The sequence below is a fragment of the Balaenoptera borealis genome, assembly GCF_965194805.1.
Source record: "Balaenoptera borealis genome assembly, chromosome: 15".
In the NCBI taxonomy this organism is placed as follows: Eukaryota; Metazoa; Chordata; class Mammalia; order Artiodactyla; family Balaenopteridae; genus Balaenoptera; species Balaenoptera borealis.
In genome coordinates this window covers 70,494,513-70,522,089 of record NC_138871.1, presented here as the reverse complement: position 1 = coordinate 70,522,089, position 27,577 = coordinate 70,494,513, and the positions used below count along the sequence as shown (strand labels likewise).

The window sequence follows — 27,577 nt, the reverse complement described above, 5'->3', positions numbered from 1 at the left end:
AAAGGTGAAAGAATCAAGGAACGATAAAAGTTTGATTTAAAAAATTTTAAGGTGAAGAGATGGAAAATGAGGGAACTTTTACCAGATAGCCTTCTATCAGTTAAATAGGATTAGAGATTCCCTTTAAGGACAGTGAGATTGGTGATTATGACATTTCCAAGTACTGATGATTGATTCATCCTCCTCCCTCCACAATACGCGTCTAGGAGCAGAGTTAACTTATTTTGGGCTCCGGGTTTGGTTTTCGAAGATCAATGGGCTCACCCACAATCTATCATTTTTTCTTTTCACCTCCTCGCAGTTAACCTAAATTCTTTCCAAACATCTTTTCACGGAAGTCTTCTTTGATAAATCTTAACTGTTTCGGATTCTAGATATAGTTCTTACCAATTTTCGGTGAATAGCTTAATGCCTCTGATTCAGTATTTTTCCATTTGGCAACTATTACTGAATGAAAATTGCAATTTCTGACGAGGATCAAAAGATATCTGTGAAAACCTCTTGCAAAGTTTTGGCTAACATCAGTACTATCCAATTACGAAGCGTTAACTATTCATTTTCAGTGTTAATGTGTCCAGTAATTTTTTAAAAGTTTTCTGAAGAATTGGTGTTCTGCGCAGTCTCACCCCCAAATACTGAAAGTGGGTGGGCGCTCCTCTCAGATTGAGGCTACGTCTTTCACTCCTTTTGTCTTTGAGTCGGACTAGAACTGTCATGGCGCCTTCAAGAAGAGGGGGAAGGCCTTCCCTTCGCCCAGCAGAATCATCGGGGGCACCACGACCGGACAGAGGGGTGGACGGAGAGACAGGCCCCAGTTGAGACCGAAAACACCGAACCCTCCAAGAGGTCTCAGCCGGACAGGCTCTAGGGGAGGAAACCGGGTTGAAGACTACCCCTGCGAGCGACCGTCTACCCGGGGCACCGCCCACCCTGGCCGCCCTGTCCAATGGAAACCCAACGGCACTGCGGCACCGCCCATCTGTTGGTCCGGACGCCGCGAGGGCGGGGCCCGCAGTTCGGTTGCGCCGCGGAGCGCAGCTGTGAGCGAGTCTTTCTGATCCGGGGCCCCGGAACCCGAGCTGGAGCTGAAGCGCAGGCTGCGGGGAGCGGAGTCGGGTGGTGAGCGCCGAGGGGACTGAGAGGGAGGGAAGGTTTCGGCTAAAGGACGAGAGGCTCGGCCTCCGCGGCCAGGACGGTGGGACCCCGGCAGGCGGGTGTCTGGAGGCGGCCCTGCTCACTCGGCAGCCAAGGCCCGGCCCGCCGGAGCCGAGAGTACACCTCGGCCCCACAGTCCCTGCCCGGCCCTCCCCGACCGTCCCCGAGCGGCGGCGGCAGCGCCCGGAATTCTGCGGGCGCGGGGCGCGAGGCCCCGGCGTTCGTGTCGAACTCGGGCTGACGAGAGGCGGGGCCGGCGGCGGGGGCGGGGGCGGCGGTCGCGGGCCCGGCGGCCTGCGGAAGCGCAGCGTCGGGGCCGCGCCTGCTCGCGGGGTCGGCGCGCCGACTGCGCGGGGGCGTGGCCTGCGCCCCTGACGGCGCCGCGGGGTTGGCCTTTGGTGAGGTGGCTGCAGCTCGCTGCAGGGCCGGCCCCCGGGCCCGACGGTCCCTCGCCAACAGCGGGCTAGGCGACCTGTTGCAGTGTGAAATTCCTCCCCGAGCTTGCTTGTTCTGCAGGTCTCAGGCCTTCTTTGGTCCGCTCAGGGTGAGGGCGGGCGAGAGGCCTGTGAGCTGTTGCCGAGGAGTTGAAATGCTGAGAAGCTGCAGTCCAAAAAATGAAAAACTTTGCAGGAAAAAACTTTGCAACGATTTACCTACACTGCTCGGAAGTGAACGCTAGGCATCTCGGGGTGGCGAGGAGATTCCCTTGAGGGGCGTCAGTGGCCTTTTCCATATGGGATCTCATTTAAACCTCTGAACGACCGACCCTGAGGCAAAAACTCCAGTGTTGCCATCAGCAGGGGGAGTGCTGGGGGATCTTGGGCATTGCCTTCATTTTGCCTACGGGGGAGAGATTGGGGAGGGAGAAGACAAGCACATTCGAAGAGCATCTATGACTGGTGAAGGTTTGGCATCTCTTGCGGTGCCCTGCTGTGGATTAATTGTGCCCTGGGTCCAGAAGTTTCTTTAGAGCCCATTGGCTACAGGCTTCCTGTATTAGAATTCCACTGGTATTTCTTATAATGTAGCTGGAAACTTTACTTAGCTGTTCAGATTCAGGATGCATTCTATAAATAAAGTAACCCATATGAACTTTCTTACCATTTTTTTAAGCTACTTTTCAGGTAGATTACTAAGACTGGTTGATTGAAATCTATGGTAGGCAAGGACTGAGAAAAAAACATAGGCGAAATAACATCTTGCCAAATTTTCTCTGTAGTGCTTTGTTTGCCCTCTGATATTTACTGGAATGTCATCTAATAATATCTCCTGGCTTGGGTTAAACACAGTGTAGGTTGGGGGCAGAGATGGGCAGAAGGGGGCATCTGAGAGTTCTAAAAAGAAATGAGGGCTTTTCAGAAGGTTGGTGTTGATCAGAAGCTTTTGTATTTTGAACTGACTTACAGGAGCAAATGTACTTTACGGGATATCATTTTCATCCTGGCGAGCACTCCCTTGAGCCCAGCACACATCAGGTTCCAACTCCTTCACGGCCTTCGTTCTTTTTTTTTTTTTTTTTAAATACTTAGATATACTTCTTTTTTTTTTTTTTAAATAATTCTTTATTTTATTTATTTATTTTTGGCTGTGTTGGGTCTTCGTTTCTGTGCGAGGGCTTTCTCCAGTTGTGGCAAGCGGGGGCCACTCTTCATCGCGGTGCGCGGGCCTCTCACTGTCGCGGCCTCTCGTGTTGCGGAGCACAGGCTCCAGACGCGCAGGCTCAGTAGTTGTGGCTCACGGGCCTAGTTGCTCCGCGGCATGTGGGATCTTCCAAAACCAGGGCTCGAACCCGTGTCCCTTGCATTGGCAGGCAGATTCTCAACCACTGCACCACCAGGGAAGCACGGCCTTCGTTCTTAGAGATATGGGATAACATTCAGGGATTGTCCTGTGATTTTGAAGTTAGTGACATTTAGCTTTTGAGGATTCTTTTTCTTTAAGTAGCCATGTCAATGTATAATACTATACACTAGTTAGTATAAAATGTTATACTGTATAGTGCTTTATCCTATAATGGCTGTGTCTTGAGTTATTTGTACTTGAAAGGAATACCTGTGTCAGAGGATGGAGGCTTTGAGCCATGTGAATGAAATGAAAACTGGAAGCTTAAAGTCTTAGCTCTGCCTTAAATTTGCGGCTTTATGAGTGTGGGCATCTTATTTATTTTGTTCACTGTTGTATCTCAAGCACCTAGCTCAGTGCTTGGCCTGCAGTAAGTGCTTAATAAACATTTGTTGAATGAGTGAATGAAAAAAAAATGTTGCTAACCAATACCCACCCATTTGCCACACTCACATCACAGGGAGGGTGAGGTCATCAGGGATGAAGTCACTAGCCACTGCCAGTCACCTGGCCCAAGGGTAGCCTCATCATGGACTGGCAGGCTTGTTCTGTGCATAGGAGAGATGGACAGTGAATGCCAAGGTTAGTTCAAGTGGAATAAATCAGCTGAGGGTTTCAGCTGAATAAATTGGTTGAGAGTGCTACAGCTCTAGATCTAGAGCTGGCTCAGTGGAACATTTGGGGGTCTCGAGTCATCTGTTCCAAATAGGGCCCGTGTACCTTGGTTCTTGAGCACAGTGCAAGAGGTAGGTGAGGATTCACAGAGAAGGCTATCGGGTAAGTGTTTGCTGAGAAGGAATGAGGCCCCTGATTTTGCTGTTCATTTGGACCTTACTAAACACGGGTTGTACTACCGTAAATCTTGTGCTTGCCACTCCTGGGTGAGTCATTTTTTTTTAAGTGATAAAATATGTTTATTAACAGAATTAAGCATAGCAGCATATTCTTTAAGCTTAAAATATACTTCAGTTGCTCACTGACCTGGGTGAGTCATCTTCAACCAAGAAAGCTCCCCTTCTCTAGACTAGGAGAGTAGTTAATGTTTAGGGTTCATACAGGACTAATTCTGATTTTGGATTTAAAGGAAACAAGGGAGGTATATGTTTTGTTTCCTTGTTAACCCCAGATTAGGTTATTAGGATGGAATCTTTATAGAATCTATCCTAACCCTCTCTGCCTTCTCCCATCACCCTTGCTCCAACCAATGCAGGCCTGAGTGTTTGTTCCAGCATGTCGGAGGGGGAGTCCCAGACAGTACTCAGCAGTGGCTCAGACCCAAAGGTAGAATCCTCATCCTCAGCTCCTGGCCTGACGTCAGTGTCACCTCCTGTGACCTCCACGACCTCAGCAGCTTCCCCTGAGGAAGAAGAAGAAAGTGAAGATGAGTCTGAGATCTTGGAAGAGTCACCCTGTGGGCGCTGGCAGAAGAGGCGAGAAGAGGTGAGGTAGTGGTCATGTTACTCTTGAGAGTGAATTCTAAGAGGTAAAAAGTGGAGGGGCAGAGTCTCAATGGGGCAGACCAAGCTTTAACAGGTCAGAGCCTGGGAGGAGATGATCGTATGGAATATTAAAATAGAGAGTTCGTGTGGTAACTTTAATTCCCTTTCATTTGAATTTCTTCTCAGGTGAATCAGCGGAATGTACCAGGTATTGACAGTGCATACCTGGCCATGGATACAGAGGAGGGTGTAGAGGTTGTGTGGAATGAGGTACAGTTCTCTGAGCGAAAGAACTACAAGCTGCAGGAGGTAAGTAATGGTGAAAGAACGCAGCCTGTGGGATGTTAGAATGCTGGTGTTAAAGAGGAATTGGGATTGGGAAGCTACTATGAGAAGAGTACGTTGGGGTTAGATCATTTCTAGGGGGGATAGGGAATGGCTTTTTAGGATGATAATGCTTTCTGAACCCTATTATCCCAATGTCTCCCCTGCTTCCAGGAAAAGGTCCGTGCTGTGTTTGATAATCTGATTCAGTTGGAACATCTCAACATTGTCAAGTTTCACAAGTATTGGGCTGACATTAAAGAGAACAAGGCCAGGGTAAGAACTTTTTCCTGAGCTTACTGCAAAGAGACTAGTTACACTTATTGTTCATTTTATATTCAGAAAAAGATAGTTTTGAAACAGAGCTGGAATCAGCTGCTGTTGAGATGAGAGTAGGGCTATGACCACCACCTGTGCCTTTTGTCTGGTTATAGTCGGGATAGAAATGAGTGAATTTTTGTTTCTTCCTTCCCGTAGATCATATTGCTCAGTAGTTTTCATTGCCCTATTAAATCTAAGGAAGTGATGCTAAGAACAAAAGAGAGAAACTTTATCAAGAAAAACACCAGGCTTCCAAATTTTATGTATATGTTGTATATGTGTTACCTAGATAAGGGATCATTTCTACTATAAGGCTTTATTTGTGTGCTTTGCCTCTCCAGGTCATTTTTATCACAGAATACATGTCATCTGGGAGTCTTAAGCAATTTCTGAAGAAGACCAAAAAGAACCACAAGACTATGAATGAAAAGGTATGGAGGGAGAGCAGACAAAGCTGTAGGCTGGTTTGGAGGTTTAAAAAAGATTATGTCAATCATGAAGCTGATCAGGATGGGATGGAGGGAACTGGTTGGAGGGTTAAGAGAGGGGATTACTGCTGACCCTTGGATCAAACTCTGTTCCAGGCTTGGAAGCGTTGGTGCACACAAATCCTCTCTGCCCTAAGGTAAGTAGGATCTGGTTAGTGTCTTTCCCATATTTATTCCTGATTTAGTTCCTCCAGACAGATTTCAGGGCACTACTCTGCCGTTCTTTTCTGCCTCTCCCCACTTTCTTTGAGTCATATACTTCAAGATTAGGCCCCTATCGGTCTTTTAAAGGGTTCATCCTAATGCCTTGACCATGATGCTGTCTCCTACCTCTTTCTCCTAGCGCTTATCCAGCTATTTAACTCATCAGGCATAATGGAGATTCAGAGTGTGGGTATTATCTTTGTGGTGAGCAGCAGGAGACCAGGCCCTTGCTCCTCTTAGCCCTTAGGATCCCCCTGCCCTAATTTCCCAGTGGCCCCTCTAACAGCCCAGTGCCCCCACAGCTACCTGCACTCCTGTGACCCCCCCATCATCCATGGGAACCTGACCTGTGACACCATCTTCATCCAGCACAACGGACTCATCAAGATTGGCTCTGGTGAGGGGAGGGAGAGGTTCTGGGCAGGGGAGCCTCGGGAATTTGGGAACCATGGGGGTAAGATGAAAGGAATGGGGGAAGACAGAGCAAAGTTCTGAGGTGTGGGCTGGTGATAAGAGAAAGGACCTTACTAGGGGTAATTTATAGAGAGGCCAGTCAATCAGTGGAGAAGGCGTAGGGTCTAATCTTGTACCTTTTTGGAGGGAAACTGGGGTTAATACAGAGATCTTGATAGGAGGTTGGGAAAGGGCAAGGGTTAGGTGTAAGGTATGTTTTGAGCCCCTGGGGCCAGACGCTACCAAACCAAAGGACGTTCCAGGCTGTGCCTGCTGTGAGTGCTTTCATTTGCTGTGTATATGTGTGCAGTGTTTACCATTTCTGTGTGCCGTGTCTGTGTGTTGTTTGTGTGTCCATTTGTCTGGGGCTTGGCTGCTCCATCGCTCACAACTTTTCTCTGTTTTCCTCCCTCCCGCTTACGGGCTGCTCTGTTCCCAACAGTCTTTCATAGGATTTTTGCTAATGGTGAGAGCTCCCTCTGCCCTACTTGGGGCGCTGTTTGTGCTTCCTCTGCTCCCCTTTGCGGCTGCCCAGTGCATGCAGTCGTGGGAGCAAACACCGTTCCCCTGCCTAATTATGCCTGCTTGGCTTCTGCGCTACCAGCCCTCCGCCTGCTTGCCTTGCCATAACCTGCTTGTTTCCTGTGGATTCTGCCTGGCTGGCCACTTAGGTCCTGGATTCTTACTCGCCCTCATCATCAGGCTGGTTCCCTAAGTCATACTGTGCTCCCAGACTCTCTGTGACTTGTAGTCATTGTTTATGATCCGAATGAGTCCAAATTGGGCCTGGCCCTGGTTCCTCGTTCAGCTCTGTGGCAGGCAATGTTGAGGAATAAGAGAGTAGAGCAGGGGTCTAAAAATTTTGGTGGATTACAAGTGAAACTGATTTAAGGGTATTGGTTCAGTTTTGAGCTGTTTTTGAGTTTCAGTCAGTAAAGGTGGGTAAGAAGGAGGCTGTCTACTTGGTTGTATGTTAATCCTTCTTATCCATCTTCATCCAAGTTTCTGAGGTCTCTTAATTGTTCCAGATTAGGAAGGGCTGCCTGTGTTTTTACACTGTTTGCAGGGTGGATGAAAGAACTAGACCAAACGTTTTCATGTGATCTGGGGTTAGATGTACCTGGGCTTTGGGGAAGGTAAGCAGGTCACAAGTGAGTTTCTCCTTAGACTGTGTTGTTCCTTGCCAGCCCAAAGCCCCCGTGTACCTGTTAGTTTAGTGTGGAGCCTTTGCTGCTACTGAGTTGGGGACCTTAGATGAGAAGCGGTAGACCTGAGAAAGGGGAGATAGGTGGTGTTCATGTTTAGTCTGGAGTTCATGATGGGAAAGGGATAGGTTTGCGCCTGTTGAGGGTTAGAGACTTCAGGAGAGAATTTGTCTTTTGGGGGCCTTTCTCTGGAGTGAGGTGTGCTTTGTTGATGGTGGTCAGATTGTGGGTATCTCCCCTACTCCCAGTGGCTCCTGACACTATCAACAATCATGTGAAGACTTGTCGGGAAGAGCAGAAGAATCTCCACTTCTTTGCACCAGAATATGGAGGTGAGGCATCCCAGTTTCTCTGCCCTGTGCCCATCCCCCAGGTTTTCCACTTTACAACCTGAGGGTCGGAGGTAACATAACTGGAACTTTTGTCCTTCTCTACTGGCATGCAAAAAGTTTTAAGACACCTCTGCCATGTCCTGCCCGGATCCTCTGATTCACCAAAGCTTCTCTGTTTTCCCTAGAAGTCACTAATGTGACAACGGCAGTAGACATCTACTCTTTTGGCATGTGTGCACTGGAGGTGAGGAGACCAGAAGGGTGGGTAGTGGAAAGGGGTCAAATTAGAAGATAGAAGAGAAATGGAGGGTTGACAAGTAAGGTACTGGTCTTGAGGGAGTGACTGTGGGAGCACTGAGGTTCTTAGGTCTCTATTTTTCCTTTTTATTACCCCTCACTGCAGATGGCAGTGCTAGAGATTCAGGGCAATGGAGAGTCCTCATATGTGCCACAGGAAGCCATCAGCAGTGCCATTCAGCTTCTAGAAGACCCATTACAGAGGGTAAGAATCTTCAGGATCACTCCTCCTTAACAGACTTTGAAATGTCTTCAGATTTTTCTTCCTTTTACCTGCTGGGAATATGCTCTCTTCTAAGAGTAAGAAAACATAAAGCAGAAAGGGCACTCAAAGTAGTGAACATTTCCCTAGGTGTTTTTGGTACACACAGACACACACACACATACACACACACACACATTCTCTCTCTCTTTCTTTCTCTCTCTCTCTCTCACAGGTTAGGGGTTTAAGATGGGTAATATTGGGACTAAAATTTGTGTGTTAACTTAGGTTTGTCTACGTGAAAACAAACTAATTTGTTGGTTACCTCAGGTAATTGGTATACACTTTCAGACAACCATCTTGGTATGTATTTTTCTTTCATATAGGCATGACCATTATTGGCACATACCCTTTTATTTATTTATTTATTTATTTATTTATTTATTTGGCTGTGCCAGGTCTTAGTTTCGCCACATGGGAATCTTCGTTGCCGCATGCGGGATCTTTAGTTCTGGCACACGAACTCTTAGTTGTGGCCTGTGGGATCTAGTTCCCTGACCAGGGATCAAACCCGGGCTCCCTGCATTGGGAGCGCGGAGCCTTAGCCACTGGACCACCAGGGAAGTCCCAACCATCTTGATATTTTTGAACAAATCAATCAGTTTGAATTACTCAAACCAGTCATTTGGGGTTTTATATTTATATAGTTTTAGTTAGGGAAAGTGCCCTGAAATAAATGAGCTAAGATTTAAAGGATATGGGGGGACTTCCCTGGTGGCACAGTGGTTAAGATTCCATGCTCCCAATGCAGGGGGCCCGGGTTCGATCCCTGGTCAGGGAACTAGATCCCACATGCATGCTGCAACTAAGAGTTCGCATGCCGCAACTAAGACCTGGCACAACCAAATAAAATTAAAACACAAATCAAAAAATGGAAGAAAAAATTAAAAAATAAAAAGGTTATAGGGGTTATGAATCAGGAAGTAGACTATAGTAAGTAGGGTCTGGACAGGAAGGTCCAAACAAGGTTAGTTTGTAACTCATTAGATGCTTATAAAAGGGAGGAGGATAATATGTATAAAGTGGATAACTAATAAGAACCTGCTGTATAAAAAAATAAATAAAATTCAAAAATTCAAAAAAAAGTGGGGGGAGGAGAGAAAAGAAGGAAGATTAGTGGGAAGTCTTGAGGCTAGTGTGGAATAAGTTTCTAGTTCAGTGTCAGGGTGGGCTGTTCAAGTAAGAGATTACGTATATGGCCTTCTTGGCCTTCCAGATTGAAAGGAGGAGAGCAGGTTAACTGTCATGGGACCTGTGGGGTTAGAGGGAGCATGGGGAAATCCAGTGAATTTAATAAATGATGTAGCGGACAAAAGAAATTGTAGTGGTAGGCTTGGGAAATAAAAAGATGGTAACTATTATTGACCACAGTGGGTGAGTTTGGAAAGAGAGAGGTAAATTTGGTGAGGGTTGGAGAAGGTAGGCAGTGAGTGGGCTAATAAAGCAGAGAGATAGAAAATAAGGAAAAAGAAATCATAAATTTGAACAGTAAAGAAAAAAAGCTTGCGGTTGGGGAGCAGAAAAATAAAACCAGAAGGACAGTGAATGATACCTTTCATATAATACCTTACAGTTTTCAAAGTCCTTTCAAATACATTAGCAATTTGTTCCCTCAGCCAGTGCTGAGCACCTGGTATGCACACAGCCTTGTGCTAGATATAATGTGAGAGAGAGAGACGAACACAGTGGAGTGCTTGCCAGATGCCTGCTCCACTCCCTTGTCCCCTTTTCTAGGAGTTCATTCAAAAGTGCCTGCAGTCTGAACCCGCTCGCAGACCAACAGCCAGAGAACTTCTGTTCCACCCAGCACTGTTTGAAGTGCCCTCGCTCAAACTCCTTGCTGCCCACTGCATTGTGGGACACCAGCGTGAGTCCTCTTAACCCTCCTGGGAGTTTTTTTTCCAGTCTGGAGCCTTGTAACTCTCACTGGAATGATTCCTTTCCTCTTCTACTTCCAAAGGGATTCTTTCCGTTCCTCCCCCACCCTCCCCCAGGACCCCTTGTGCCTTCTGTGATATTAAGCTGAACTATCCTTCCATAACTTCCCATTCCATCATGCCCTCCAGACATGATCCCAGAGAATGCTCTGGAGGAGATCACCAAAAACATGGATACCAGTGCTGTACTGGCTGAAATCCCTGCAGGACCAGGAAGAGAACCAGTTCAGACTTTGTGAGTAACTAACTGAGAGGTTCTGAAAGGGACAGATTGGTCACTCCCACCCTGAGGTTTCTGTCAACTGTCCATTCCCTGGGAGTGGTGGAATCTGCTATTTTGCTTGTTTCCTTCCTTCCATCTTCCTTCTCTTTTCTTCTCCAGGTACTCTCAGTCACCAGCTCTGGAACTGGATAAATTCCTTGAAGATGTCAGGTGAGAGAAGAATGAGAAACAAAGCTTCCTTGAGGAGGCAGGGGTGGGTGTCCTAAGGCATCCACGGAGCCCATCCGACCTGTCTGATCTCCACTTAGGAACGGGATCTACCCCCTGACGGCCTTTGGGCTGCCTCGGCCCCAGCAGCCACAGCAGGAGGAGGTGACATCACCTGTGGTGCCGCCGTCTGTCAAGACTCCAACACCTGAACCAGCTGAGGTGGAGACCCGCAAGGTGGGGCTGTGTGGGTGTGGCTGTCTCTGTGGTCGTGGTGGAAGGGAGAGAGGACATCTCAGATAAGGCTTTGTCCCTTAGAGAGAAGAATGTGTTTCTGCTCCCTGGCGTTCATGTCCCGTGGGCTGGAAAGGCTTCCAGCTCTTGGGGGTTTTTTGCTCACTGGTCCCTACTCTAGTGACCCCCTCTGTCCCCTCTCCCTAGGTGGTCCTGATGCAGTGCAACATCGAGTCGGTGGAGGAGGGCGTCAAACACCATGTAAGGCTCAGGGCCAGGGCTGCATAGGGCTGGGTGGCCAGAGGGTGGGGAAGGGGAGCCTCATTTTCTGACTGTCCTACTCTCCAGCTGACGCTTCTGCTGAAGCTGGAGGACAAACTGAACCGGCACCTGAGCTGTGACCTGATGCCAAGTGAGTCTCTCCTTTCCCTCAGAGGATGGAGAGTCTATGAGCCTTATCTGTGAGGGACACATTCAGGGGTGGGGAAGGTGACAGGGCAGTAACACATCGACTCACGTAGAATGAATATCTTCGCCCCTAAAATTGGAGGGTGGATCTGACAGTTTTGCTTGTGTCATTCTTTCCCAGCCAGGGTCGCCTGACTGGGGCTGTTCCAAGGGCTCTGTGCCCCTCACTGCTGCACTGTACTCACCCTCTCCCGTTTCTCTGTCAGATGAGAACATCCCCGAGTTGGCGGCCGAGCTGGTGCAGCTGGGCTTCATTAGCGAGGTGAGCTTTCTGCCTCCAGCCGCCCGCCCCCGCTGCCTCCGCTCTCCTCCACCGGGTCTCACTGAGCTCCTCCCCTCTAGGCGGACCAGAGCCGACTGACTTCTCTGCTGGAGGAGACCCTGAACAAGTTCAATTTTGCCAGGAACAGCACCCTCAACTCAGCCGCTGTCACCGTCTCCTCTTAGAGCTCACTCGGGCCCAACCCCTAATCTGAGCTGTGGCTGTCGCAACATGTGCTACAGCCTTCCTGCCCCTTCCCCCCAGACAGTATTACCCTGTGAAGCCCCGCTCTCCTTTATTATTCAGGAGGGCTTTGGGGCTCCCTGGTTCTGAGCATCACCCTACCCACCCCTCCCCTTCTCTTCCATCCCTCTGCACTTTGTTTACTTGTTTTGCACAGACGTGGGCCTGGGCCTTCTCAGCAGCCGCCTTCTAGTTGGGGGCTAGTAGCTGATCTGCTGGCTCCCGCCCAGCCTGTGTGGAAAGGAAGCCCACGGGCGCTGGGAGCTGAATTCTACAATCCCGCTGGGGCGGACGGGGCGGGAGAGAAGGGTGGTGCTGCAGGGGTGGCCCCGGGGGGCCATTCGATTCGCCTCAGTTGCTGCTGTAATAAAAGTCTACTTTTTGCTACGCGCGTCATGTGGGTGTGTGGGTGTGGGTGGGTGTGTGTCTGTGTGTGTGTGTGTGTGTGGGCGTGTGTGGGCGTGTGTGGGCGTGTGTGGGCGCGCGCGCCTGCCTCCCCCGCCAGGGGGCGCGGAGGTTGGGCTGCAGGTGCGCAGGGAGAGCGGAACTGGCCGGGGAGCGAGGGCGGGGCCAGGGCAGGTAGAGCTGCCCCGCGGCGAGCGCTGAGGAACAGATGAGGTGCCGCTGCCGCCTCTGCGTTTTCGGTAATTTCTGGCCCCTCCGGTCGCGTTCTCCCCTGAGCGCCCACCCTGGACCCGCCCTACGCCCCGTGGCCGACTCGGGGCGGCAGCTAGGGGCCTCCGCCGCCTCCGCCGCCTCCTCTCCCGCTCAGGCCTGCCCCTCCCCCCGTGCTTTGCAGACGCGGCCCGGGGGCCCCGGCGGCTCATGCACGTGGGCCTGGCGCTGATCCTGGTGGGCCACGTGAACCTGCTGCTGGGGGCCGTGCTGCACGGCACCGTCCTGCGGCACGTGGCCAATCCCCGCGGCGCCGTCACCTCGGAGTACACCACCGCCAATGTCATCTCCGTGGGCTCCGGGCTGCTGGTGAGCGGGGCCGGGCCGTGGGGCGGGCGGTTGGCGCCGGAGAGCGGCGCGGGCCTCAGGTTTTGTTTCTTCCAGAGCGTTTCCGTGGGACTTGTGGCCCTTTTGGCATCCAGGAACCTTCTTCGCCCACGACTGGTGAGGGGATTTCTGGAGCTTTAATGAGGAGGCCCGGCGTCAGGGAAATGGGGGCTGACTCAGCTTCATCTCTAGTGGGAGGAGGAGCCTCAGATGGAGTCGCCGAGGTGTCAGTGGGAGAGGCAGCCACCCCCAGGCTGCTCACCCTGACCTTCTGCCCCTGTCAGCACTGGGCCCTGCTGGCACTAGCTCTGGTGAACCTTCTCTTGTCTGCTGCCTGCTCCCTGGGCCTCCTCCTTGCTGTGTCATTCACTGTGGCCAACGGCGGCCGCCGTCTTATTGCTGACTGCCATCCAGGACTGCTGGATCCTTTGTTACCACTGGACCAGGGGTCTGGACACACCGACTGCCCCTTTGACCCCACAAGAATCTATGTGAGTCCATTCTCTTCCCAGCCTTTTGGCGGTCCACAAAGCCTTGGTCCTGCCCTTTAATCGCCCCTACTTGCCACTCCTGCCCTGCTTCCTCTGGCCTCCCGCCCTTCCTTCACCTTTTAGGATACAGCCTTGGCTCTCTGGATCCCTTCTTTGCTCATGTCTGCAGCTGAGGCTGCTCTATCTGGTTACTGCTGTGTGGCTGCGCTCACCCTACGTGGGGTTGGGCCCTGTAGGAAGGAAGGGCTACAGGAGCAGGTAAGGAAGATGCACAGGAAGGGTTCATTCAACACAAATTGTGTTGAAAAGATGCTGAATTATATACAGGGCTGGAGTACTAACCCCACCCTCTTCTGTAGCTGGAGGAACTGACAGAGCTTGAACTTCCTAAATGTAAGAGGCAGGAAAATGAGCAGCTACTGGATCAAACTCGAGAAATCCGGATATCACAGAAAAGTTGGGTTTAGGGACAGGTAATGGGCCAGGAGGATTGTGGCCTGGGGAAGGGCGGTGGCAGGGACCACTCTTAGAACTGGGTTGGGCCTTTGCTATGCTGCTTGCCCTCTGACGCAGGCTCTTCCTTCTGTCAAGCAGGTGCTGATCTGGAGGCTCAGTCCACAAGGATCTTCCACTGACACCTAGGATATGTTTATATAATAACAGTTGTAATAAAAGAACTTCTACTTGATTATGATTCCTTTTGGGGGAAAGGGGCGCTGGGCTAGTGTTGGGGGTGAACTTGATCAAAGAATACAGTGGTCTCAGTTACTTACAAGACTTTAATGAGGGATGGAACCTACTAACCCTACCAGTTACTGAAAGGAGAAGCTGGTGCTGGGCAGTCCCCCGCACCACTGACTGATGAACTTCAGCACGTCTTGGCACACAGGGCTGTGGGAGGTCTGTGAGGAAACAGAGGGCACGAGAGGAACTCAGCAGCGCTGGGAAAAACATCCCTGATACAAAAAAAACTTGCTCCATCTCAGTGTGGGGAGCAGGGTTCAGGCCTGCACCTGCCCTCTTGACAGCACCTCCCCCACCCGGCACAGTTGCTGGTGGGTTCTTCAGCGCTGTTCTCCCTACCCCCATCTCTCAAGCCTTCCTCTCTAACCTTGATGGCCATAAGGAACTTATTCCAGTTGTCCTTGTTAGCTGCCTTCCCTGGCCGCTTAAATTCAATTTTGTTCCTCAGAATGGGGTATCCTGGAGGGGTGGGGGGAGAAAAAAAGATGAACTGGAGATTGCGATGGATTGAGGGGGAAGAATGAAGAGCAATTTAGGGGTAGAAAGTAGGATGTTCTTGTCTTCTGCATCCTTTACTGAATCACAGTAAAACAGTTTCTTGATCCTGCTGTTTTTCCCTCCTTTCCACCCACCACAGAATATGGGGTGCTGTAGGGTTCTGTACCTGTAATGAGGCAGGGCAGTGCCCGAACTCCAGTGCTGGCCGCCACCAGGGAAGCCTCGTAGGCACCACGCTCATCCCGAGGCAGAACCTGCTCCAACCGCTGGTCCATTGAGATTGTGAGCACCCAGTCTCGAACTTCTTCTCTCTGAGCCTCCTGGGAAGGACAGAGCAGCTTCACGCAGGGCAGGGCAAGTAGAAGGTGATGGGTAGAGGGTTTGCTGAGCCGTCATCCTGTGTACCACCTTTCACCCACAAATGATCCTCCTCGGATTGGTGGTCACAGTCACAGCCTTAGCTTTTTCCTCTGCTTCTACTTTCACTGAATGAACAGTGAGGGCTGAGGCCCTTCCACAGACGTTGCTGACTGATGCCATTACAAAGTGTTGGGAGGACCATCCTAAAGTGTCCTCCCTTTCCGGTGCACTCACACTCGTGAGGCCTCCTGCTCTCCAATCCTGTGCCCTTACCGGGACGTGCTGCTTGGCTGGGAGTGGCACCTCAAAGGGAATGTCTGTATCCTGAAAGTCAGAGTGGTCAAGGGCATCCAGAGTCCCTTCTTCGATTGCCTGCGGCAGAGTGGGCAGCCATGAAATAGGCACAGCTTGTGACAGGCAAAACCTCCCAACCTCTGGGCACAACTGCCCTACTCACATCTGTCAGATCCAAAAAGCGGTTGAGGAAGATGAAGGCCATGTTCTCCCAGCCAACTGCCTGCACCAGAGAAAAGGTGCAAGTGGGAGTGAGCAGCTGGGCGTGGCTGTGTTTCTCCAGGATGCAGGGGGGAGAACCCAGGAAGATACAGGAAAATGATCTCCTCCATAACGTCAGCCCCACACTCAGCTCTACTCCACCTGAGCAGCTGGGATTTCCTACTTTCCAACTTTTGATTTCCTTCTCTCCTGGGCCCCGCCCTTGCTTGGCCCCATTGCTCACCTTGGCAGCAATGCCTGCTTCATAGAAGGCCTTGTCTGCAGGTAGTAGCTGGGTGTGACGTAAGAGTGAAACAGAAAGCCTGGCAGCCACAGTTTCCTATGGATTAAAGTCAAAGCATTATGATCCTGGCACTATGTGACTGAGCTGCCAGACCAATGATCTTATAACTAAGGCAGCCATAGAACCAGAAGACCAACAATCAATATTAAATTGCTCTGGGTCATGCAGTTCTGGGTCTTAGTTTTTTTTTCATCTGCACACGAGAACTGGACCTAGGTTATTTCTAAATTTCCTCCCACCTCTAGAATTCTATTGTCCAACTCCAGGAAATAAATATACAATATACTACCATGAATAAGCCAAAGGTATGTATATATTATAAGAGGTCAATGCAGAAATCATGGAATTTGAATGTTTGAGCGTAATGAGGCTGGAGCTTTGTGGGCACAGAGCCCTAAGAAGGTCAGAGGAATACAAAGAAAACCATCTCAGCAAGGGTAAAGAGAAACTAGGAGAGCAGTGAGCCAAGCTTGAGACTGTCCAGATCTTGAATTCATTCAACTTCATACATTTGATGATACGTCTGTAAGACTGAGGGCTCCTCCCCCGTCTGTCTCACCAGCTGTTTGATGCTCTGGGCCGCAGAGCGAGTGGCATAGTAATGGGCAATCAGCAGCATGGTCTCGAACTCCTCATGGGCTGGAGAGTTTGCCTCACTGGACTTCACCAAGTTTTCACACTAGAGCAGGGAGAGTGCACAGCCTGGGTCAGGGGTCAGAGGAGTGCCAGGGCCAGAGTGGTCAACTGACGGCCACCTGGACAGAGGAAGGTAGAGTCCGAGGGTGAAGGTTTATGTGCGTGAAAGAAAAGACGCGGACATGGACAGGCGGAATAGCCTTTGTGCTCTGCTGTCCACCCGACTTCCTCACCAGGTTGAAGAGGACGTCCCGAAGGTCAGCCCAGTTGTGATAGGCCTCGGCACTGTTGGTCCCAGGGGAGCTCACCATGTCAGTGAAGATCCTTCTGTAGATGTTGAAGTTCTGGAGGGGGAGGGGGAGGGGGAGGGGGAAGGAGAGCTGAGTGAGAAGAGCACAACTAGAAGAGAAGGTCAGGGGAAGTGGAGCCAAAGAGGAAAACGGGCTGTAAACGTGCGCGCGCGCGGGGGAGCTATGGGACGCTGCTGGAGAAAGCGTTATTTTAAGAGAAGAGGAAGAAGAAGGGCAAGAAAAAGCGATTTCTTCCTATCTGGCGCCCTGTGGGTGTGGGCAAATGTGTGGCTGTGAAAGTGCAGTCACACTCTTACCGGGTGACAGTGTCCGCAGTGAAAGTGCAGTCACACTGTTACCGGGGTGACAGTGTCCGCAGTGAAAGTGCAGCCACACTGTTACCGGGGTGACGGTGTCCGCAGAGCTGCGATGCTCAGGTAGGAGAGCGGGGCTCGCTCTCCGGAGGAAGTCAGTAAGGCCCTAGAGGTGTGTGCGGTTCATCTCTGCAAGACTGTTCCCTGCGTGCTAGCTAAGAGCATGGGGAGGTTGTTTGGTGTTCCTTCAAAGGGTTAATCCTCTAGAGAGGCTGTATGTTTCTGAAGAGGCTGGGTGGGGTCTCTGGGGACGATGCTCTCTAATGAAAGAATCCTTTGAGAAGACAGACCCTGAGAGCGTGAGTGGTCCTTGAGGAGAAGGTAAGAATTTCCTTGCGGAAACGTTCACCCCAAGGAGCAGGCTGATACCTGTGGGTTAGCAGGGGCTCCGTGCTGCACATACAGGGCCAGCGCCTGGGCATAGCCGCCCTCTCGGATCAGGTGAGTCGCATACAAAGCCACGTACTTGTGCAGAATCTTGTAGTTCTGTTCCAGGGGTGCAGGAAAAGCAAGGGGAGGTTGGGGTCAGTAAGACCAGGCAGTGAGGGTGGGGTGGTGACTTGAGGCCGTGGATTTGTTTAGGCGGCCAAGGCCATATGCAAGCCAGGCCCAGCTAGGCCTCTGACCCCACTGTCAGAGTGTGAAGACTGAGCTCTCTGATGCTGATCAGGGATCTTTGGGGTTTGGGCTTTGGAGGAAGTAAGAGAGACAGCTCTGGGACAGGTGGGGAGTCAGAAAAATGCACAGAAGAGCTGGGAGTGGGATGAAGAGAGCAGTACCTGCTTGGTAGCTGTTTCAACACACTTGTCCCACTGGCCCTGCTCCACATACAGGTCCAAAGCAGCCGCCACATCCACACCCACCAGCTACGGGTCAGTGGAAAAGACAGAGTTACACGAGGAGAAGGAGAGAGAGAATCTCTTGAGCTTGCCTCCTGCTGACTCTGCCAATCTCACCGAGTCCACTTTGCCCTGGTTCTTGAGGAACTCTTTATAATGCTGGTCCACATAGTCTTCATACCTGTGAAGATGTGCAGAGATCTTGCACTTCATGGTCCTGGGATGCACACCCCTCCCATAAGAACTTTCTCCCAATCTTTACAAAAGGAAGTAAAAGAGAATTTCTAGTGAGAAGGGGTCATGAGCTTACCGGGGATCTAACTCCTTAGCCACACGCTTGGCCTTGTTCCATTCCTCACCCTCAAGGAAAGCATCGATCGCTTCCTTGACTAGGTCCAGGTTCAGATAGAGCTCTGCAGCCTGCACAGTGGAAAGTCAGAGACTGGAGATCATCTTTCCCCTCCCTCCCCAGTCTCCCCTCCGGGAACTCTCTGGGAACTCTGGGGAAACAGAAATGCACGCCATGCCTGCCAGGAGACCCACCTCATACAGCTTCCTGAGTGCAGGTGTCACCTTTCCACCCATCTCTGTGCAATCTATTTCTATTCAGTCCCAGCACGCTACTTACTGCACTGTGCTTTCCAATTCCAATCAGCTGGGGTCCCACAGCCCGAACTACTTCCAGACTGCGTTGGGGAGGTAGAAACTTGATGGAGAGTTCAGCTGCCTGAGTGGTTGAACAGAAGATAGAAATGGGTAGGAGAGACAAATATTGCTGGGGGGGTCCTCGACCTGCTCTGTTTTTTTCCCTCCAGTTGTCAACTTTCTTGCACTCTCCCTCACTTTCCGCCCTCTTGGGCAAATCCTGCCTCATGGTCCATCAGAGCCTTTAAATAGAGGACCTATCTGTTCCTCTCAACTCATCCTCTTTCAGACACTCATCGCTGTCTGAGATCACTGCATTTGGTCCTGTCACCTTTGACAAACTGGTTTCTCAAGTTCTTTGTCACAAACAGAATCTTGGTAGCATGGTATAGAGAAAGAACCCCTAAAATCGGAGCCCAGGGCATTCTGCAACTATTTGTTTTAGGCTTTTCTGAGCTTCAGTTTCTTCACCCATAAGAGTGATGGTCAGGGCTTCCCTGGTGGCACAGTGGTTAAGAATCCGCCTGCCAATGCAGGGGACAAGGGTTCGAGCCCTGGTCCGGGAAGATCCCACATGCCACGGAGCAACTAAGCCCGTGCACCACAACTACTGAGCCTGTACTCTAGAGCCTGCGAGCCACAACTACTGAGCCCGCGAGCCACAACTACTGAAGCCTGCGTGCCTAGAGGCCATGCTCCAACAAGAGAAGCCACTGCAGTGAGAAGCCCACGCACCGCAACAAAGAGTAGCCCCCACTCGCCGCAACTAGAGAAAGCCCGCGCACAGCAATGAAGACTCAATGCAGCCAAAAATAAATAAATAAAAAATAAAGTATAGAATCTTTAAAAAAAAAAAAAGAGTGACGGTCAGTCTAGATTTGTACTGTCCAGAACAGCAGCCACTAGTCACATGTGGCCAGTCCCAACTGCGATGTGCTGTAACCTTAAATGTTTCAAAGATTTTAGTGTGAAAAAAGGAATGTAGAATATTCATTCTACATGAATAGAATGAGGGGCAGCATGGCAAATTTTTGATAAATTTTTATATTGATTGCATGTTGAAATAATAGTTTTGATATATTGGGTTAAATAGAATATAATTATTTCCACCTGTTTCTTTATACTTATTTGAATGTGGGGCTACTAGAAAGTTTAAAATTACATGTATGACTTAAACCTTTGTGACCTGCATTATATTTCTACTGGACAGTGTTGGTCTAGATGACCTCGGAGACCTCTTCTAACCCTAAAACTCAGTAATTCTACAAACCCAAGTGTTCCATGAGTTCACTCTGTTTGCGCTGTGATGCTGACATCCTCACCAGATTTTAATTTCCACATGGTCCAGTTTAGCTATAGTCTATGCTAATCCTCCTGGTCTTCCCCCACCTATTCTTGCCTCTCTTTCTTTCTTTCTTTTTTTTTTAAAGTTTTTGGCCACACCCCACGGCATGTGGGATCTTAGTTCCCCGACCAGGGATCGAACCCACACCTCCTGCATTGGAAGGCAAAGTCTTAACCATTGGACCGCCGGGGAAGTCCCTTGCCTCTCTTTCTTTACCTGCCAAACCCATCAAGGCTTAAAGTGCTCCCATCCAGGAAGCCACCCTCTGACTAATCTGAAGAAGGTATAGTCGTGAACAGACCCGAGTAAACAATGCCCCAGAGTAAGATACAGAAGATGCTTCATACTTGATTAAAACCTGCTAAACTCTTAACCAATCCTCAGTCCTTTCTACTTCCTTCCCCTCCAACCTCTAGGGGCTATTCAATTACAAGGCCTCACAAACCTAAGGGAAGTTCTGCAGGGGCATCAGCACACCAACATTTTATTCAGGGGCTGAGCAATCTCACCCCTTCATAACTCCTAATACCGTATTTCCCTGCATCTAAGGCACATCATTAAAATATACATGTATCCCCATCTCAAAGACACCAAGAATCTATCTTAGAATTGATGAAACAAATTAGCTTGGCTTAATCTGCTAGAGGCTTCTTTTCAGGAGCTGCTGGGTAGAGGAGGGGCCTCTACTTTTTTCATGGCCTCCATCTGGCCCAGCTCCAGGGTCTGGATTTGCCCTTCCAGCTCTGACCCCAGGCCTACCTCCTCCCTCACAAGGGTTCCCCTACCCCAGCCCACAGAGATCTCACCCTTCTCTCAACTCTACTTGAATCACACACTTCAATCTTCACTAAGTTGCAATATTAACTAATTGAGCCACATGTTAGTCTACCTTCCCCCAATTTCTGGCTCTCCGGGTTCTGTGTTATATCCCTTTTTATATCCTTCATAGGTTGTGGATCTAGCATCTAGCAAGCACTCAGTAGATACCTGCTACCTGATTGAAAACAAAAAGACACAGGAGGAAACAGGTGACTGTCTGAGAAGGAACGCTGGACGTGAATGGAGGCCGGGAAGCGCAGGGCCAGGCAGGTGTGGCAGCCTCACCTTCATCCAGCACTTCTCCTCCAGCCTGCTGCTCCCTGCATCCCGCGCTTTGAGGTAACAGTCGACTGCACGGCTGTATTCTCCAGCCTGCTCCCACTGTCGAGCCTGTTCCACCAGTCCTTCCATGCCCCTGTGCGGACGAGCGCGCTTGTGACCAGGAATGGGGAGGGGCGGCGTGGCCGATTCTGTGCACACCTTCTGACCACCCATCCCCAGCCCTGCCGACACTTCCGGGTCCCCTGGCTTCATACCTGGCCCCCTTCTTGGTAGCTTCCCGCTCATACTCTTCCTGCAGAGCCTCCAGCTGGCCAGGCATGTAGTCCTTGCAGATCCGCAGGGCGTCGCTCCACAGTCCAGCCTCCTGCTCAGATTGCCAGGTAGCAGGACGGTTAGCGGCAGGCGTGACAGCTTTCCAGTGCCACTCAGGTGCTATGGCCCACTGATCCCTAGGTCCTTGGACTTCTCTTCCCCTTCCTCTTTGTCTCCTTCCCCCTCCCCAGTGTTAACCTCCTGTATCATTCTCAGTACCAGGGCTCAGTGTAGTGCTCTGTGGGCTCTCACATCCTCTCACCCTCCCCTCATGGCCCTGAATCCGCTGGCCCACCTTATAGTAATTGAGGGCCAGGCCCGGTCTCTGGGCCCGAAGCAGCAGCCCTTCTGCTTTCTGGAAGTCCTTCTCCTCCAAGGCGCCCCGGGCCTGCCCCATGAACACCTCAGTGACGCTGTCAGGGTCGTGGGCCTCGGCCACACGCTGAGCTGCCTCCCAATCCTGGTTATGGACAAACCTGCTCCCAGATGAGGACAGAGAGGAGGCTGAGTATAGGAATGAGGCCTCCACGATGAGAGGCAACAAGCCATGTCACTGAGGGGGTATAAGATTTATTGGTACTAGGTTTAGATGAAGGTGAAGATGACAATGAAAGATCCTGGGGCTGAGTCTGGGAGGACAGGACTAAGGAATTTACGGGGTAACTCACATGAGGACTGCTTCCTTGGGTTTACCAGCCCTGATGAATTCAGCTTCAGCCTCTTCAAATTTTCCCTAGAGGGAGAGAAAGGCAGCCATACATGATGAGACAGAGATTGGCATCACAGGCAGCCGTGAGACAAGAGGTTTGAATGCCTGGCAGCAGTGGGCTAGGGGATGGGAAGGAGGGCTCTGCGGTCAGAGTCAAAAGCAATGGAGAAGAATCGCATCCATACCTCATCCTCCAGGTACATAGCGTATCTGAGATGAATCTCAGGAGTTTTGTGCTTGAGGGCCAGCCGAGAGAGTTCAAAAGCAAATTCAAAGGAGCTGAAATGGAAGGCGCAGATAAGGTTAGCCTACTCTATACTTCCTTTTATAAGAGGAAAAGAAAAACAGAGGGCAAGGATTGAGGGGAGGAAAAGGCACAGATTAAGAAAGACAATATGACATGATAGAGAAGCACAGAGAGCACAGCACTGACAGGGAGGAAGGACTCCTGGTGCTCTGACCACCTCCTCCTGAGCCACATCTACACTAGCAGAAAAATAATCTTCCCAAAACAAGTAAAACTACCCGCAGCAATCTGACTCGATGCAGGATTACTACTGGTGTTCTTAACATTTACTTAAGAAAAGCTCACTTTGGGCAGAAGACCTGAATAGACGTTTTTCAAAAGAGGATACACAGATGGTCAACATGAAAAGATGCTCTAATCATCTAATCACCAGAGAAATGCAAGTCAAAACCACAATGAGATAACAACTCGCACCTGTAAGAATGGCTATCATCAAAAAAGGTCTACAAATAGCAAATGTGGGTGAGGATGTGGAGAAAATGGAACCCTTGTGCACTGCTGGTGGGAATGTAATTTGGTGCAGCCAATAGGGAAAAGAGTATGGAGGTTCCTCAAAAAACTAAAAAACAGAACTACCATATGATCCAACAATTCCACTCCTGGGTATATATCTGAAGAAAACAAAAACACTAACTAGAAAAGATACATGCACCCCAGTGTTCATAGCAGCACTATTTACAACAGCCAAGATGTGGAAGCAACCTAAGTGTCCATCAACAGATAAATGAATAAGGAAGATGTGGTACATATATACAATGGAATACTACTCAGCCATAAAAAAAATGAAATTTTGCCATTTCCAACAACACGGATGGACCTGGAGGGTATTATGCTTAGTGAAATAAGTCAGACAGAGAAAGACAAATACTGTATGTTGTCACTTATATGTGAAATCTAAAAAAACAAAACAAATGAATATAACAAACCAGAAACAGACTCACAGATATAGAGAACAAACTAGTGGTTACCAGTGGGGAGAGGAAAGGGGGGAAGGTCAAGACAGGGCTAGGAGATTAAGAGGTACAGACTACTATGTATAAAGTAAATAAGCTACAAGAATACACTATACAGCACAGGGAATATAGCCAATATTTTATAATAACTTTAAATGGAGTATAATTTATAAAAATATTGAATCATCATGTTGGACACCTGAAACTAATATTATAAATCAACTACACTTCAAAACATTAATAATTTAATTTAACTTAATTTAAAAAAAGAAAGAAAAGCTCATTTTGCATTTAATAGAATCACACTTCCGTTACTCAGAAGTAAGTTACTGGCTTAGTGCATTTCAGCTTTAAAAGCTGTTCTCTTTCCACCTTTCTCCTTAGAACAACCGAAGATTAAACACCATTCTGAGCCTCCTGGGGAACAGGAGCAGAGTTACTAATTCATTCTTGCCTCTCTATCAGGTTCTTCCAAGGATCTCTCCTTACCACACTGCTTCACTCTTGCTTCAGCCTCCAGAAATGCTTTTCAGTTATACATCAATTTCCTTTCTCTATATAGCGGCTCTGTCTGGAATGGGGCCAGCAGAGAGAAGGCTTGGGGCCTCACCAGTTGTCAGCAGCATGGTCAATAGCAGCTTCCAGGAGTCCCAGCTTATTGAGCAGTCTAACTGCAGCCTCACCTCCCAGGCTCTTTGCCCACAGATAGGCCACGTGTTTGTGGGCATTAGCTCCTCCGTGAGCCTTGGCCACCTGAAAAGCAAAGCCACTTGGCAATCCTCCAATACAGGGGTACATGGCTGCTCCCTTCTCCTCTCTGACCTGACCTCAGCTTGGAAAAGGATCAGATGCCTCGCCTAGAACAGTAGGAAGAGGGCTCAGTTTCAGGGTCTATTAACCTGATTAGGGTCCCAGGATGGATTTCAGGTCGTTCACAAACCATTAAAATTGTATGTAAAATTTTGTGCGTAGGTGTGGACTTTTTTCAAAGACACCCATGACCAGTTTAGAATTAGACAGTTACTTGAGACTGGGACAGAGGGACGGACGAACCCTGTACATCCTTACCCAGGAAGGGTGAGAACTCCTTACCCGGTAGGCCTCTTCCCAAAGCCCACTGGACCGGTACATATTCACTGTTGCCTTCCACTCCCGGGCCTCGAGGTAGTGATATTCAGCCTCCTGTAGTCGGCCTTCAGCCTCCAGCTCCTGGGGAGACGTGGATCAGGATGGAGAGAGGGGGAGATGGAGCCTGTTTGGGGGAGAGATGGGCAGGGGCAGGAGAAGGGCTCACCTTGCCCAGATGTAGGTGTGTGTCGCTGAGGAGATCTGGGTGGTGCTTCCCTACTAGGCGGACCATATCATCATACAACTTGTGCTTTTTGAACATGGTGATGGCAAGATCAGGCTCTTCCACTGTCACATATAGCCTGGGGATAGGAGATACACCTGCGGCCTCCTAGACCCAGATTCCTGCTGCTAGAGTCGTTCCTAAGGGATTCTGTCACTGCCTTCTGGGCAGAGGGCACGTATCTGCAGACCCCATCCCTCCCTCTAGCCCTGAAGCCCCATCCCCTGCTACACCTCCCCTGGGGCCACGGCTCACCTTTCAGCCTCTCGGTACTTGCCCTGCTTCTCCATCTCCTGAGCCTGGGTGATGTACAGCACCGACACATCTTCTGGTCTCATGCACTTCATCGCCAGCTGTGCGGACACACAGAGCCAGGGTAGCCTCAGGCACCAATTCCCAAGGGAAGCAGAGGGAAATGTAGAGCGGACAAGGAAGTGGGGCTTCAAGGGAGCCTGTTTTCTCAGGAACTCTGAACCTTCCCAACAACCACAGGTGTTTGGTTAGCGTCACTCTCCTAGTCAGTTCAGGGAATCCCAAGTCCATAATGAGCAGAGTAAGAACTACATTCTGCTAAGGCAGGAGGGCCAGAGACACCCTGTGCGGGGGGCACCTGTTCCCACTACCTTACTCCTACTGTACCCACTGGGCTCTGGGAGCAGGAGCGAGAATGGTTACCAGTGTGGTTAGAGCTTCAGCAGAGGTATTTCAGATTCCCTAGCCCCCAAGCCCATCTGCTGTCTTCAGAATCGCAGGTTTGGGAACAAGGGCCTCTCTTCATCCTTGCCTTTCCCTATGGCTAGGGATCAAAGTTACCCAGACTGTATTTTGGTACTCTTCCTCAGCTTTCAGGGAACCTGGCGAAGTGGGGAGATCAGAGACTAAGGAAAGTGGCAACATAACCACAAAGGTGGAATTCTCTTCTCATGAACTCCGCCCATTCCCTACCTTGTGGGCTTGCTCCCAGCGGCCAGCCTGGGTGTACATGTCTATGGCATCTTTCGTCCGGTCTCCCTTAGTGTAGAGCTCCTCAGCAATCTGTGGTTGAGATAGGCAGAGGCAAAAGGTCAGAGCATCAGAGTGAAAGCAGCCTGTAGGAGGAAAGAACAAACCTCATTTGGGATGGAGCAGAGCCTGGGATACCATTATCCTATAGTCACAGAGAAGACAAGATGACTACAGGTGTTTCAGACTTTCTACTGTTTTGAAAAAAGACCAGCCTGAAACAGTATGAGGACAGTACAGTGGGAGTTTAAGAGGGCCTCACGTTTCTGCAATGCAAGGCAATTCTATACTGTAACTATGTTGGAGTTATTCTTTGTTTTTTAATTAATTAATTTATTTTTGGCTGCGTTAGGTCTTCATTGCTGCACGCGGGCTTCTCACTGCGGTGGCTTCTTTTGTTGCAGAGCACGGGCTCTAGGTGCGGGGGCTTCAGTAGTTGTGGCTCGTGGGCTCTAGAGTGCAGGCTCAGTAGTTGTGGCGCACGGGCTTAGCTGCTCCGCGACATGTGGGATCTTCCCAGACCAGGGATCGAACCTGTGTCCCCTGCATTGGCAGGTGGATTCTTAACCACTGCACCACCAGGGAAGTCCCTATTCTTTTTTTTTTAATTTTAATTTTTAAAAAAAATTTTAGGGCTTCCCTGGTGGCGCAGTGGTTTAGAATCTGCCTGCTAATGCAGGGGACACGGGTTCGAGCCCTGGTCTGGGAGGATCCCACATGCCGCGGAGCAACTAGGCCCGTGAGCCACAACTACTGAGCCTGCGCGTCTGGAGCCTGTGCTCGGCAACAAGAGAGGCCGCGATAGTGAGAGGCCAGCGCACCGCGATGAAGAGTGGCCCCCGCTTGCCACAACTAGAGAAAGCCCTCGCACAGAAACGAAGACCCAACACAGCCATAAATAAATAAATAAATAAATAAATAAATAAAAATTTTATTGAAGTATGGTTGATTTACAATGTTGTGTTAATTTCTGCTGTACAGCAAAGTGATTCAGTTATACGTGTATATATATATTCTTTTTCATATTCTTTTCCATTATGGTTTATCACAGGATATTGAATATAGTTCCCTGTGCTATACAGTAGGACCTTGATGTTTATCCATCCTGTATATACTAGTTTGCACCTGCTAATGTTGGAGTTATCCATGAAGCATCACTCATGCTTGCACAGGAAGAGAGCTAGAGACTTGCTTTATACGTCTGGGAGAGGGGTCTATGTTATGTTAGAATGAAATGGGGGAAGTAAACCTCTTTCTTCCCATTCAGGGTGGTGACACTGTTGGGTCCCAGAAAGAAGGATTTGGAACACTTCTTGTTCTGGGTTCCCTCATCATCATCCTGTACTGCATTGCTTCCGGCTGCAGAAAGGGGCTCTCCCTCACCTCATACTCCTGCAGAGACGCATAGTGTTGGGCCACACGAGGATAGTATTTGGACGCAGTGTTCTGGTCCTGTAGATCTAATATATAAATTGCCTTCTTCCACTGGCGGGCACCCAGGGCAGCCTCAATTGCCTTAATGGAGCACCTGGCATAGTTGGGAAAGGTGTAAATATGTATGAGGAAAGAGGAAAACAGATGGAGGTAAAGGAAAACCTCAAGCATACTCCAACCTACATTTTGAGATCTCTCTTATTTTAGTAAGGCCCTGGCACCCTTACTTTCCCCATCACCTCTCATCTCATGCCCAAATGTCCTTTGCACCCCCGGACCACCACACCTGGCTTCAATGTAGTGATTAATGGCCGCATCAAGCTGCTTCTGCTGCACCAAGTGGTCCCCCCACGCCTCCTCTAGTCTCACCACCTCCACTGGGAATGCCAATCGAGCCAGCTCCACCGCTGCCAGAGACAGAGAGGGCACTCAGCTCAGACTTCAGGAAAAGTGAGATAGAGAAATGAGGCGTGGAATACAGGTGAGAAG

General features: G+C 49.8%; 3 protein-coding genes across 10 annotated transcripts in view; 2 read left to right on the top strand and 1 right to left on the bottom strand.

Moving 5' to 3' along the window:
• Positions 1-985: 985 nt before the first annotated feature.
• NRBP1 (nuclear receptor binding protein 1) lies at positions 986-12,283 on the top strand. 2 transcript variants are annotated; one of them, XM_082357736.1, is made up of 18 exons: positions 986-1,119; positions 4,208-4,437; positions 4,623-4,745; positions 4,935-5,036; positions 5,423-5,512; positions 5,666-5,706; positions 6,076-6,170; positions 7,680-7,763; positions 7,949-8,007; positions 8,167-8,265; positions 10,057-10,189; positions 10,389-10,494; positions 10,642-10,692; positions 10,791-10,926; positions 11,131-11,184; positions 11,272-11,335; positions 11,598-11,653; positions 11,734-12,283. In XM_082357736.1, the coding sequence occupies exons 2-18, from the start codon at positions 4,228-4,230 to the stop codon at positions 11,836-11,838; spliced, it is 1,608 nt and encodes a 535-aa protein (XP_082213862.1). In that variant the 5' UTR covers positions 986-1,119; positions 4,208-4,227; the 3' UTR covers positions 11,839-12,283. The 2 variants fall into 2 exon arrangements, with proteins under 2 accessions (XP_082213862.1, XP_082213861.1); XM_082357735.1 differs by lacking the exons at positions 986-1,119; positions 11,272-11,335.
• Positions 12,284-12,355: 72 nt separating this feature from the next.
• On the top strand, positions 12,356-14,077 carry KRTCAP3 (keratinocyte associated protein 3). Of its 7 annotated transcripts, none has more exons than XM_082357766.1 (7): positions 12,363-12,540; positions 12,696-12,880; positions 12,956-13,015; positions 13,183-13,389; positions 13,513-13,647; positions 13,749-13,845; positions 13,981-14,077. In XM_082357766.1, the coding sequence occupies exons 1-7, from the start codon at positions 12,510-12,512 to the stop codon at positions 14,022-14,024; spliced, it is 759 nt and encodes a 252-aa protein (XP_082213892.1). In that variant the 5' UTR covers positions 12,363-12,509; the 3' UTR covers positions 14,025-14,077. The 7 variants fall into 7 exon arrangements, with proteins under 7 accessions (XP_082213889.1, XP_082213888.1, XP_082213894.1 ...); XM_082357767.1 differs by having other exon boundaries at positions 12,369-12,540; positions 13,749-13,862; positions 13,984-14,077; XM_082357763.1 differs by having other exon boundaries at positions 12,356-12,540; positions 12,696-13,015; positions 13,984-14,077.
• Positions 14,078-14,154: 77 nt separating this feature from the next.
• Positions 14,155-27,577, bottom strand: part of IFT172 (intraflagellar transport 172) — a 41,615-nt gene continuing 28,192 nt past the window's right edge. Inside the window, exons 24-48 of the mRNA XM_082357714.1 lie at positions 27,375-27,495; positions 27,038-27,182; positions 25,598-25,687; positions 24,908-25,005; positions 24,596-24,731; positions 24,394-24,510; positions 23,912-24,054; positions 22,227-22,320; positions 22,001-22,065; positions 21,628-21,808; positions 21,275-21,384; positions 21,024-21,153; positions 18,558-18,656; positions 18,240-18,349; positions 18,047-18,110; positions 17,870-17,956; positions 17,460-17,576; positions 16,660-16,770; positions 16,350-16,469; positions 15,731-15,826; positions 15,449-15,508; positions 15,265-15,363; positions 14,798-14,951; positions 14,501-14,592; positions 14,155-14,291 (exon numbers count right to left, since the gene is read on the bottom strand). Coding sequence (XP_082213840.1) covers positions 14,202-14,291; positions 14,501-14,592; positions 14,798-14,951; positions 15,265-15,363; positions 15,449-15,508; positions 15,731-15,826; positions 16,350-16,469; positions 16,660-16,770; positions 17,460-17,576; positions 17,870-17,956; positions 18,047-18,110; positions 18,240-18,349; positions 18,558-18,656; positions 21,024-21,153; positions 21,275-21,384; positions 21,628-21,808; positions 22,001-22,065; positions 22,227-22,320; positions 23,912-24,054; positions 24,394-24,510; positions 24,596-24,731; positions 24,908-25,005; positions 25,598-25,687; positions 27,038-27,182; positions 27,375-27,495 — 2,729 coding nt within the window. The 3' untranslated portion in view covers positions 14,155-14,201. The remainder of the gene's footprint in view (positions 14,292-14,500; positions 14,593-14,797; positions 14,952-15,264; positions 15,364-15,448; positions 15,509-15,730; positions 15,827-16,349; positions 16,470-16,659; positions 16,771-17,459; positions 17,577-17,869; positions 17,957-18,046; positions 18,111-18,239; positions 18,350-18,557; positions 18,657-21,023; positions 21,154-21,274; positions 21,385-21,627; positions 21,809-22,000; positions 22,066-22,226; positions 22,321-23,911; positions 24,055-24,393; positions 24,511-24,595; positions 24,732-24,907; positions 25,006-25,597; positions 25,688-27,037; positions 27,183-27,374; positions 27,496-27,577) is intronic.

Bases quoted from the DNA above. Each gene is read 5' to 3' on its own strand.
- NRBP1 (XM_082357736.1), top strand. From the start codon at position 4,228: ATGTCGGAGGGGGAGTCCCAGACAGTACTCAGCAGTGGCTCAGACCCA. The intron at 11,336-11,597 runs GTGAGTCTCTCC...TTTCTCTGTCAG, and splicing joins GAGCTGTGACCTGATGCCAA to ATGAGAACATCCCCGAGTTG. The intron at 11,654-11,733 runs GTGAGCTTTCTG...CCTCCCCTCTAG, and splicing joins AGCTGGGCTTCATTAGCGAG to GCGGACCAGAGCCGACTGAC.
- KRTCAP3 (XM_082357762.1), top strand. From the start codon at position 12,510: ATGAGGTGCCGCTGCCGCCTCTGCGTTTTCG. The intron at 13,390-13,512 runs GTGAGTCCATTC...TTCACCTTTTAG, and splicing joins TTGACCCCACAAGAATCTAT to GATACAGCCTTGGCTCTCTG. The intron at 13,648-13,748 runs GTAAGGAAGATG...CCTCTTCTGTAG, and splicing joins AGGAAGGGCTACAGGAGCAG to CTGGAGGAACTGACAGAGCT.